This window comes from Arachis hypogaea, chromosome 17 (genome assembly GCF_003086295.3).
Source record: "Arachis hypogaea cultivar Tifrunner chromosome 17, arahy.Tifrunner.gnm2.J5K5, whole genome shotgun sequence".
Taxonomy (NCBI): domain Eukaryota; kingdom Viridiplantae; phylum Streptophyta; class Magnoliopsida; order Fabales; family Fabaceae; genus Arachis; species Arachis hypogaea.
The window spans coordinates 127,604,697-127,618,073 of NC_092052.1; the positions used below are offsets into that span (position 1 = coordinate 127,604,697).

At 34.7% G+C, this 13,377-nt stretch overlaps 1 protein-coding gene across 1 annotated transcript; it reads right to left on the reverse strand.

Moving 5' to 3' along the window:
• Positions 1–12,500: 12,500 nt before the first annotated feature.
• On the reverse strand, positions 12,501–13,340 carry LOC140180755 (uncharacterized). The gene has a single exon (XM_072222047.1). It carries the CDS (start codon positions 13,338–13,340, stop codon positions 12,501–12,503), a length of 840 nt encoding a protein of 279 aa, XP_072078148.1.
• Between the last annotated feature and the right edge of the window lie 37 nt (positions 13,341–13,377).

The window sequence follows — 13,377 nt, forward strand, 5'->3', positions numbered from 1 at the left end:
CTTTAAATAAATATGATAGTTAAGATATAAATACATATTATATTAAATAATAATTTAATTTAACACATCAAATATCTAACAAGATTTCCATTCTCATTTTTATTATATAAAAACTACTCTAATAATCTTTAAATAAATAGCAATTATTTTATATATTGTATCTATATATGTGAATTCATCAATAGTTACCCGCATATTCACATCTACATTGTTTATACAATATTTATACGGTATGAGTTCAAAAGATGTTGATTATTGCTACATGAAAAAGAAAAAACAATTCAGATTTTAAAGGGTACCATTCATTGATTTTTTCCCACTTTCTACTTTCAAGAGAGATTTCTTTTGATGCTTGTTGGTGAAAAAAAAAAAGGGTTGATTCATGCACTACTAGCTAGATTCCTAAGATCAGATACTAATACCATCATTATTTAGTGGCTTAAAAAATAACCACGGTTGTCTTTACTCCTTTTCTTTTTCTTTTTATTTATTTATTATATTTATTTATTTATTTATTGCTTCTATTAGTATACCAAAAGAAACAACAAAAGCGCAAATTGATGAGAAAATAATAATCAAGTTACATGAACTTTCCTTTTGAATATTGTTCTCTCGTTATTGCAAAGATTATTATTATTATTATTTTTTTTAATGTTGAAGGAGGAAGAAAAACACAAGAACAACGAAAAAAGGACAAATTAGAGTTCGAGCAACTTGATCTACATGTCAATATCTTAAAGTCACACTTGCTTCTTATGTTCTATGCTCTCTCAAGTGCCCATTTTCTTATTCCTACCGAAAATGAAATGAAATATAATTAAAAAAAAAAATTAATTTTGATACTTTGTCCGTGGAAAGTAACTAATTTTATACGTACATTCAATTATATAATGTCATAGCAGTAAAAATAACTATTTTTTATATTAATTACATATTATATCATATATAATTGCACGACTGTTTTATACTATCAATATATTAAAATTAAATTCTTAAAAAAATATGTGCACTTTTTCCATACTAAACAGACTTAGCTAGCAACAAGTTACAACCGGATCAATCAACATAAAAACATATTATATAGTGTGCTTACATACTGTGTTATATATTAATTATATTGCAAAATATCTCTTTTCACTTATAATACTTTTAGGTTGCTTTTATGTGTACATTTATGTACTAAGAAAATTCTGTTTTACGAGTAGTAGGTAGGAGTCTTCAATTCCACTCTTAACCGAGTCAAAAAAATAAAAAAATAAAAATCTAATCCCAAATATTTGAAAATATATCTGTTAGTAAGAAAATTTTTTGTCGATAGAAGGTAATTATGATAAGAAATTAAAATAGTAATAAAGACGTCAACGACGGCGTTTCCAGAGTGTGAGTCGAATAAACACTTTGAAAAACCTATTATTCATCCTAAAGACAAACAATAATTTACAAGCTGTCTTAATGATTATGTTCTTGCATTTGTCATTTCGATTCTGTTAGAAACAAGAAACCAAACTAAAAAAATTATTTTGTGTATATTCAGTTTGATTAAAAATATAATATATAAGGGGCATTTATAGGTGCTAAATGAATCAAAATAATAAAGGTATAGAATCCTATAATTAATATATAGATATGTTATATAAATACAAACGATACTAATTGATCTAAATTGATTCTAATGATTCTCTAACATCCCCCCTCAAACTCAAGTGGGAGCTAAGGATACCAGCTTGAGTTTGGATAATAAAGTCCGGAAACGAGTCGGGTGATGAGCTTTCGTGATGATATTAGCAGTCTGATTCAGTGTTCCAACAGCAATGAGACGAATAGCATCAATAAGGATACGTTGCCAAACAAAATGACAATCAATTTCAATGTGTTTGGTGCGTTCATGAAACACATCATTATGTGCAATCTGAATAGCACTGCGATTATCACAAAAACATCAGTAGGAGACGATTGAGGAGCACCCAGATCTTCGAGAAGCCAACGAACCGAGATAATCTCAGCAGTGGTGTTAGCGAGGGCATGGTATTCAGCTTCTGTGCTGGAGCGAGCAGTGAACGTTTGCTTCTTAGCACGCCAAGAAATGAGAGCATCGCCAAGTAACAAACAGTAACCAGTAGTAGAACGACGATCAGTGGGAAGCCCAATCAGCATCGGAGTAAGTCTGAAGAGACAAAGAGGAATGGGTAGAAAAATAAAGGCCATGAAATAGAGTGCCTTTGATGTAGCAAAGAATGCGAAGAACTGCCGCATAGTGAGTAGTACGAGGAGCTAACAAGAACTGGCTAAGTACATGAACCGGATATGCGATGTCTGGTCAGGTGACAGTCAAGTAGACGAGACCCCAACTAACTATCGATAGAGAGTCGGATTATCCAAAACAATGTCATCCATAGGGGTAAATTGAACATTAGGCTCAATAAGAGTAGATTTAGTGCGACTATCTGTAATCCCAACGTGAGCAAGAAGATCTGAAGCATACTTAGCCTGAGATAAATAGATGCCATCATCGGTGGAGATGACCTCGAGACCAAGAAAATAGCTGAGAGAATCAAGATCTTTCATCTCAAAGGTACGATGAAGTGAGGCCTTGAGATCAGAGATACCATCAACATCATCTCCAGTAATGATCGTGTCATCAACATACAAAAGTAGAAGAACAACTCCACGTTCACTTTTACGAATGAAGAGGGCATCCTCATGAGGGCTAGAAGTAAATCCAAGACTGTGTATGGTAGTGCTGAACTTGTCAAACCATTCACAAGGAGCTTGCTTAAGTCCATAAAGTGCCTTGCGAAGGAGACAAACCTTACTAGTAGGACAAGGATATCCCAGAGGTGGTTTCATATAGACTCTCTTTTTCAAATCCCCATTAAGAAATGCATTCTTCACATCCATCTGACTGAGAGACCATTTTTTAACCGTGACAATGGCAAGAAGAGCTCTAATAGATGTAAGACGAGCGACAAGAGCAAAAGTCTCTTCATAATCAATACCATACTCTTGCGTACAACCTTGAGCAACCAGGCGGGCCTTATAACGGTCAATAGAGCCATCAGAGTGAGTCTTGATCTTGTATACCCATCTACTGCCTACAACTTCCTAATCAGAAGGAGGATCAACCAAATCCCAAGTGTGTACTTTTTCAAGTGCCTGTATTTCTTCCTGCATTGCTTGTTGCCAATTTGAATTTGTGGAGGCTTCTCTGAATGACTTAGGTTCATGTTGATGAAGGAGAGTAGAAAAACAATGATAATCAAGAAGATGAGGAGGATGATTTCTTACCCTAGAAGAACGAGTGGGAGGAGGAGGCATGACGGTAGGAGCAGGATCATCGTCCGGTCTGGAATCATCGGGAGATGGAGAAAGCGGAATAACAGGAGGCTGTGGAGGGTCACTCGAGATAGAATTTGTAGAATCATCACTAGGAAAAAGATCAACATTGGGGTTAGTAAACAAAGATGACTGAGTAGTATGAATTGACTCAAAGGATGAGAACCGAGAAAACATATGATGCTCCTAGAAGACAACATGACGAGATATACGAATACATTTAGAGAGAGGATCCCAACAACGATAACCCTTGTGTTCAGTGCCATAACTAAGGAAACAACACATACGAGCCCGATGTTCAAGTTTACTATGTTCATGAGGCTGAAGAAGAACAAAACATACACAACCGAAAACTCGAAGAGAACTATAATCTGGGGAGGTATGATAAAGACGCTCAAAGGGAGTAACATTACCAAGAACAGAAGAAGGGAGTCTATTGATAACATGAACAGCAGTAAGAACAGCTTCACCCTAAGTACGCTTAGGACACGAAGAAGAAAGAAGCATTGCACGGACGGAGTCAAGAATGTGACGGTGTTTACGTTCACCTCTACCATTTTGTTAAGACGTACCAAGACAAGAAAACTCAAACAAAGTACCTTGTTCTACAAGGAAGGTTAAGAGTTTGGAATCACGGTATTCCATAGCATTATCACGTCGGAAAACCTTAATGACCTTGGAAAACTGAGTTTTAATCATAGTAGCAAAGTTGATATAGATCTGAGGTAACTCATGGCGATTAGTCATCAAATAAACCCAAGTAAAACGGGAATAATCATCAATGAAAACGACAAAGTATCAAGCTCCGCCCATAGAGGCAGTGGGAGTCAGGCCCCAAACATCAAAGTGAATGAGATCAAAAGGAGAGCAAGCAAGAGATGAATTATTGTGAAAAGATAGAGCAGGTTGTTTGGCAATTTTTCAAGAAATACAATCAAAAGATTCATTTGGAACCTAACCTAAAACACCCTGAGACACAAGCGGACGCAGTTTTCCTAAGGAGGTGTGGGCAAGACTTTGATGCCATAAGTGAAGGGTAGAGGGAGAAAAAGCAGCACAGAGATTTGGTACAGGAGGAATATAAAGATTCTCGAGTTTAAACAACTTTCCGACCTTATGTCCAATCCCGATGATTTGTCCCGTCTGAGGATCCTGTACACAACAACCAGAAATGGAAAAAGTGACTTCAAAACCCAGATCAACAAGTTGACCAACATAAATAAGATTAAAGTTTAATTTGGGAATATAATAAGTATAAGGAAGATTAAGAGTTGACTGAAATATAGAACCCTTGTGTGTTGCGTGCAAGAGGGAGCCATTTGCAGTATTGACAGAAAGTCCATTTGTAGTGGTAGAAATGGACGAGAAAATATTACGCAACGGAGACATGTGATTAAAGCAACCCGAGTCAAAGTACCATTTAGAATTACCTGGAGGGGTCGAAAAAGCAGCAGGGGTATTACCAGAAACAGAGACAAGAGACGGGTTGAGTGGATCAGGACGTGGTGGGCGAGTAGGGCAGGCAGTAATTAAATGTCCCAGGATCTTGCAGTAACGGCAGAACAGCTGTGAACAATGGTAGCTAATATGACCTTTCTGGTGGCATGTGCGACATTCAACAGAAAGACAGTCGGAGAAGAGGTGCCCAGAACGGCTACAATTTTGACAGAATTTACCCTTTCTATCTGTGGAAGCAAAAACATCTGACTTTTCCATAATAGTAGTCACAGAGATCAAGGAGAGGAGAGAAAACTTCAATTTTAGAGCAGAAAATGAAGAAACAGATGGCAAAATCGGAAAGAGCTCACCAAAAAATCTTAGGGAGGGTCCCACTGTCAGACACGTCAGCAGTCACGTCAGATGCCATGTCAGCTGCTTCGTCAGTAGAGCAAGACACGTGGCAACACGCGACAGGAGGAAGAGACGCGTCAGCGCTGACGAGAGCACGGAGCTGGCAGCGGGTCGGATAATGCGGGTCGGTCCGGGTCGGGCCGGACACGGGCTGGGCGGATCAGCGTGGGTGCTAGCGACGACACGTGGCGCTGTCTGGGACCATTGATCCTGGGCTTGGATCCAACGGTTCTGGATGGCGTCTGGGGAGAGAGAACCTAAAGCGGTGACCAGACTTCTGGCGGTGCGTGAGGCTGCGTCCGGCGGTGGTAGGCGGCGAGGTCAGCGGCGTTTGAAAGCTTGCAACGAGTAGAAGACGAAGGTGGCGGCGTTGACGAAGAAAGGCGTCGGGAAGAAGTCAAAAACGGAGGACAAAATACTGCCGGTGAAACAAGATAACGGAGGTAGAAACTAATTATTTCTGAAAAAAAACCTAAACTCTTGATACCATGTTAGAAACAAGAGACCAAACTAAAGAAAGTGTTTTGTGTATATTCAGTCTGATCAAAAGTACAATATACAAGGGGTATTTATAGGTGCTAAATGAATCAAAGTAATAAAGACATAGAATCCTATAATTAATATATAGATATGCTATATAAATATAAACGATACTAATTGATCCTAATTGATCCTAATTATATTCTAACATCCTCCTCAAACTCAAGTGACAACTTGAGTTTGAAACTTATTTAAAACAACGAAATAAAAAGAAAAAAGAAAAAATGCATAAACTCTCTAAAATGGGTGTAGATGAAACTGCCGGAAGGAAGTGCAGACGGAACTGCCGCTTGTTTGAAGGAAGCGCAGACAGAATTGCCGCTAGTCTGAAGGAAGCGCAAACGGAACTGCCGCTTGTCTGACGGAAGTGCAGACGGGACTGCCAGAAAGAAACGCAGATGAAACTGCCATAAGGAAACAAAAACGAAACACAGATGGAACTGCCACGAGAAAACACAGACGGAACTGCCACGAGAGAACACAAACAAAACTGTCACGAGAGAACGCAGATGGAACTGCCACGAGAGAACGCAGACGAAAATGCTCTGAGAGAATGCAGACGAAACTAGCGAAAGAGAGCAAAAACTATATGATTTCTTCATGAGAATAGGAAAACAACGGATGACATTGGTGTTTAATCATTCGACTCGAAAAGACACAAGACGGAGAGAATATGCTAGTCGGTGAGGTGAAAAAACATCAAAGGAGTGACAAAAGGTAAAGAAAAATGGCATAGAAAAAAAAGTGCAAAAACTACGGTGATTTCACCGCAAGAAAAACAACCTATCCTTTTCAAGGAGGATACCATGACTCTGATACCATATTAAAAATAAGAGACCAAACTAAAGAAAGTGTTTTGTGTATATTCAGTCTGATCAAAAGTACAATATACAAGGGGTATTTATAAGTGCTAAATGAATCAAACTAATAAAGGCATAGAATCCTACAATTAATATACAGATATGCTATATAAATATAAATGATACTAATTGATCTAAATTGATTCTAATAATTCTCTAACAGATTCTATTTTTTTATTTAAACTAGTGTATTCCTGCGCAATGCGCAGATGGTGCTACACAGTATATTTTATCTTTTTCTACATATATACAGCTATGTTTAATAAAATTAATACTAAATTATAGTGCAAAACTTAATAATTATTTTGGGATATAATAATATTAGATAAATTTTTATGTGATTTGCCTGTTGTGTAAAAAAAATATGTGACGTGATATTACACATAATAATATAATTAAACATAAAAATTTATTAATGATTAATTATTCCTACTTACAATTTTATATACATGTTTATTGTTACTAAAGATTTAGTAACATTTTAATGACTATTTATTTATTAATTTCGTATGCGATTTGTTTCATAAGAATTTTGTTTGAATAATAATATACTTAAAATGAATACTCATTTTAAAATCTTAGTTCTTAAAATATTGTTGGAAGGATTTAATTAATGGATATAGATATTAAAATATTAATGCTTGTTTAGTTGTGCAAGATGGATATAAATTTTGTATAAAAGGTAAAAAACGCTTCTCTGTAAAGAAGTTCAACTTTTTGGCTAGCCAAAAAAGAGTAACACTGAGCCCATTAAATGTGAATTTATGGAGATATTATTATATATTAATTTTGAATTGGCTAAATCCACCTACTTCATTTACTCATGACCGTTGGCTCATAAAAATGTTCATCTTTCTTCATCTAAGTGGCAAGGGAAACGCCAAAAAAATAGAAAAGTTTTTTCATGATCATTTTTTAACTACTTCTAAATAGCTTCATATATTACTCATGGGAATCTCTTAGAATGCATTAGTTACAGCCGCATACACGCGCAGGTAAGGTAATCTGATGAATATTTATACATGTTTATATTTGTTTTCCTTCGAAGTTTGAAACAGTAAAATATGTAATTAACAATTGTTGGTTGGTTTATAAAATGAGCAGGTGACGAAGTGAAATCATGTTGTAATGGAATAATCATCTGGATGAAAATGACAATAATTTCTTTATTACATGACTGGCTCCTTATACAGAGTAGTATGTACAAACCTCTCGCTGAATTTATTTATTGAGCACAGTAACGGTTGAGCTCATAGAGGTAGATCTTGGTTTTGATTTGTTTTATTTTTTCGTTGTAATTAGGAAACAAAAGCTGTGAGAACTGTACATTTTCTCCATGGAGATCGGTAACTACCAAGTTTGGGTAATAACATAATCATCACATATCTTTCCCTTTCTACCAATGTTAATTTTATATTTTGTTAAAACAGTGTTAGATAATTGATTTAAGTTGTTGTTTTGTCTTGCAGTTCTTACAAATTGGCGCTTGGTTGTGATCCGGATCTGAAAAATTCCATTAATGATGAAATTGTTGATGATGATTGTGATATAATATCTTTAATTATAAGTGGTCTACTTAAATGTATGAGACTTTTTCCATGCTTTAGTTACTTGCTTAGTCATTCATGTTTAACCAAAAATATCATAATATCCAACTACGTTGTATGCAAAATGTTAAATGAAGATTAATACTTATGACATGGAAATGAAATTGGATGGATACAAAGTTGATTAGAGATGTTAATTATGTTTATATATAATTGGTTTATATGAAGAATTAGTAGAATCTTTTACAGTTTGTAGTTGTTCTATTAGTTGAAATATCACAAAGAAGGTTTATGTTACAAATGAATTCTATATTGGAAAAGGGTTGCTCAATTAGAACTAAATATATCATAATAATTAAATTATGCTAATTAAATGCATATTTAATCTGGTCTAAAAATAATCTGAAAAAAAAGTTGTCATGTAATATGTAGTGGTTTAGACTTCTCTAGTCTTCTTATTTTAGATTGTAAGTGTAATTGACCGTTTTCGAAAAAATATGACTGATAAAAATGTGTATTTTTTAACTGGTGTATGAAAAATATTTTCTCTTATAAAAGGAAAGGCATAAATAATAGAAATTTGTAATGAAAATACAAATCTCTTTGCGAAATCGAAAACAAAACACTGAATTGGCACTAAAAGTGTGAATGCTATAAATTTTTTTAATAGAAAATGTGGAATATAATAGGAGAAATAATCCTAACATGTGTTGTAGCTTTTGGCTAGCAACTTCCGTTTCAAAAAAAATATTAAACTGAGTTTAAAGAAAACCCGAATGTCCCATTGAGAAATAGATATTTTAAAAGTTAATCTTTACCTTAAAATCAATGGGATTGTCTTATCTGGTAGTAATACATAAAGAGTACAGTTTGTAAATAAGTTTTGTTCCCCAATTGGCTTATAATTAAAATTGAGCCGCTTTTTGGAATGATAGCTTTTTTCTTACTATATGGCCAAATATTAAAACAAATGTGCTATCATAGATTCTCCAAAAATAATTAAGCAATATAATTCGCAAGATACGGGTTTTAAATTAAAAAATGCTAAATATTGTAAATTGCCTATTGCATATAAACTTGAATGAGTAGATAAGAACATGTACCTAACACATTGTGCATCATCTTATAAATTATCTTGTACGTGTAATCATTGCTGGAGCACTTTGATGATTCAGACTGAATCCCTATTTTAAAATAAAGTTGTACAACTATCTGCCTGAAAAAATGTAATTCATGAGAGTTAGGGTTAAAATTTTCAATCTTCTAAACAATAAGTTGTTGCGTAAAAGTAATTTATAGAATAAACAAAAAATTTCAATATAGTTTGATTAATCGCGAAACTTAAAAAATGGCATTAAAACATGCAAAAGTTGTAAATATACATGTATACTGGGTTAGTTTTACCTTTGTGTCTTATGTGAAATAACTCTAGCTTAAATTTCTAAACACCTTCTTGTATACCACATTGTCTGTTTTCTTCTTCTCATGTTCATCATGACAAATCAGAATCTTGAGACCTCTCCTATGAGTGACCCTTGAAAGTGCAACATAAAGTTGGTCATGCGTAAAAACCGATTTTTTTAGAATCAACCCTACGTTTGACAATGATTGACCTTGGCTCTTGTTGATTGACATTGCATAGGATACCATTATTGGAAACTGTCTGCGTTGAAATTTGAATGGTATTCTATGATCGGATGGAGTGAGGGTCATCCGTGGTATGAATACCGTATCACCGTTCCCACTGCCTAAAAAGCTTCTTATTTCAATGATGTGTCTTCCGAATTTAGAAACTACCAACCGTGTCCCATTACATAGTCCAGCTGAGTGGTTTATGTTCCTTAGTAACATTATCGGGGTCCCTACTTTTAATGTTAATTCATGGTTGGGAACACCTGAACATCTAATGCTATTTAGAAACTCGGGTGTATGAACTGATGCCAATAAGTCATTGTGCGCTTCTAATTAACATGCGGTGTCTGAACTATAATAAGTTTTAGATTCTTCACTGTTCAAACTCATCATGAAGCTATTGATTTCATCAACCATATGTAGAGTTGGTGCAAGTATAGCTCTTTCCTTCAAATGTGATACACAATTTACCCCTAGAAACAATTCCGTGTATGTTACCTTGCAGATGGATACTATAGGGTCATCCCATTGATCAATGAGAATATCATCAGGAATTTCTATCTTGTCTATCCCATCAATAGGATCACCATACCGACCATCTCCAATTGACAAAATCCAATCAGCAAACTGTTTTAACTCATTATTCCTTTCATCAAGAGTGTCCGCTCGCAACCGCATGTTCTGTGTTAGTGACAATAACTTGCAACTATCCCAAATATACGAAGAATTGATTGTTGCATTGACAATATCTTGCCTGCTGCCCTTGGGTATGCCAGGTAGTATTTGTCGAAAATCCCCACCAAATACAACAGTCTTGCCTCCAAAAGGTTGTTGAAGACTATTAGCATTCTTGAACCTTAAGATGTCTCTCATTGTTCTATCAAGTGCTTCGATACAAAGTCTGTTGACCATTAGAGCTTCATCCCATATAATAAGCTTACATCGAATTATCAACTCTACCAAAGGGCTATTCTGATTAATGTTACATGTTGAAAACTCGTCAAGGTTAATAGGGATTGCAAAATGCGAGTGTGCTGTCCTTCCACTAGGGAGCAAGAGAGATGCTATCCCACTCGAAGCAACCATCAAGACAATTTGACCTTTAGATCTAATTGCAGCAGCTAATATTTTCCAAACAAATGTCTTTTCTGTACCGCCATATCCATATAGAAAAAACACACCACCATCACCACTTTTGACAGCTGCTAATATTTGTTTATACATTCTTTTCTACTCATCTGTTAGCTTTTGTAATAAATCTGCATGTTCCACTACCAATTGTTGCCTATCATAACAAAGCTCATCACAAATAAGTCTATTGACACCATTGGACATCAATTGTTAATAACACATGTCCATGTTAGGGAATGACATAGAAGGGATATCTCTTAGGCTCTTATTGTATCCCTTTAATAAGTTCTCAATTTCAATAAGAGTCAAGTCTCTTATTTCTGTCTCTATCATATGTAAATATGAGGTATTAAAATAAAAAGGCAATTGATAAGAATGTAAAATTACTTATTACATATATGGCCATGTAAAAACTAAAGATTTGAATGCCTGTACTCCCATGGTAATTCTAATTGGCTTAATGTGGGTTTAAAATCTACATATATTGAGATATAAAAAATCAAATATATAACAATCTTATACTGAAAATCATACCTTATATATAAGTCTAATTCATATATGTGGAATTGCTATGAATATATGTATTAGTTATGAATCATTTGAAATTATGAGGCTAACTATATTCATACTATTATATTAGTGTACCATCCCACTCTAGTTCCAAAGCGATACTTCATGCATCAGTGTAACCAATCAAAGACTATTTTATATAGATGCATATAATAATAGTTTTTTTCCATGTGTTTCAAATCAGATATTAGTGTTTTCATCCACACTTATATATCAATATAAGTTTTTGAAAATATATATCGATTACAAACTTGGACACATAATACAGAGGCGTAGAATGAAAATTGGTTTACTCCATGCTAATTAGATTGTATTTGACCAACATGCTATTACCTCAATTCAGTGTGTCATGTGCTTATAATCCGTGTTCTATAGTTGATATTTTGCTAAATCTATTCTTATATAGCAAATCTGATCGCAACAATGGAAATGATACAATTTTCTTACTAAAGTGATGCAATCAATGATGGGTATTGAGAAGGAAATAACATCATATAATTCCACAGTTACACTAACAAAAGGTATGAAAAAACGCATGCTTCTTTATAAAACTACACGACATTTTTTGAATGCTATAATGAATTTGACATGCTTTTAAGAGAGACACCTGTTAATGGGAATAATGTCACTTTCTATTCATTTTAGTACAGATATGGTCATAAACAAAATTTTACCCTAAATAATAAAACCTATATTTGAATATTACCAAATTTAGTTTAGAACATCACCTAGATTGAGTCATTATACTAATCCTTTATATGGTGTTAATTACAAATTTCATTAGATGCGAAAACTAATATTAAACCATTGTACCAAAAATACTAAATTTTTTCATAATATCAAAGAAAACGAACCAATAAACTAATAAAGTTTGTGGTAGTCAGTAATTATCTTGATTGTCAAGTATCCTCCTTTGTTTATGTAGAATATCATCCGAAAGTAATTTTCATGTGTTTTCCCATACATGTTCCGGTCTAGTTATGGTTTTTGAAAACAACAATGTTGCAAATAGTTTCCTGAGATATTGACCTGACCCTCAGATACTTGCTTCCTCAATAGCATCGATATATTCTTTGTCATCATCTAGAATACCTTGTGCATAACATGCATATCTAAATGTAGGGTATAGAATACCGTCAATAGTTCTAATATCCTTATAGCTGGTTGGGCCTCTCACAAAATTTAGGAGTAATCGAAGATAGTATATTTTTCCTGATCCTGGCGGCACAAAGAATATCCGTCCAATAACTGAATGAGACTTGCGTGGGAACCATTTCCTTGGTAGTGGCTTCCACACAAACTTGGATGGGAATTCTGAATATGTCAAACTTTGAGCCTCACCGTACTTTTTGTTTGCCTCGAACCATCCAAGAAACATAGATTCCTTCACAGAAGCCTTCTTAACAACATCTTTTAGATTTTCATGATCTTGAAAAACAACAGGTTGCTCACCTGGCAAGTGGAACCCCAAACGTACCACAGAAGGATCTCTAAAGTGGATTCTGTACCCAAATATTCTCCAAGCTGCTTCACATGGAGATATATATCTACAGTCATAATACATGCTAACTTCATCACACTCATCATTCTCTGCATCGACTGTGCCACTGCTGTAAAACGAAGCAGTTATTCGATCGTTTCTTTTATTAACATACTTGAATAAGTACTTGATTGATCTTGATTGGTTGCACCATTCATATCTCAAAAGAAGCTTCCTATTGTGTGGGACAACATAACGATTGTCAAGTTCAACCCCACATTTGCTAATTGTCTTTCCATCATCTCTTCTCCTGTAAACAGGATATCCATCCTCGTCAATAGTAGTGTTGTTGACGAATTTCTTAAGAAAGTGTCTAATGCACTTCCCATTCTCCATGCACGGTGAGTCTTTCTTGATGCTCCCACATGACCGT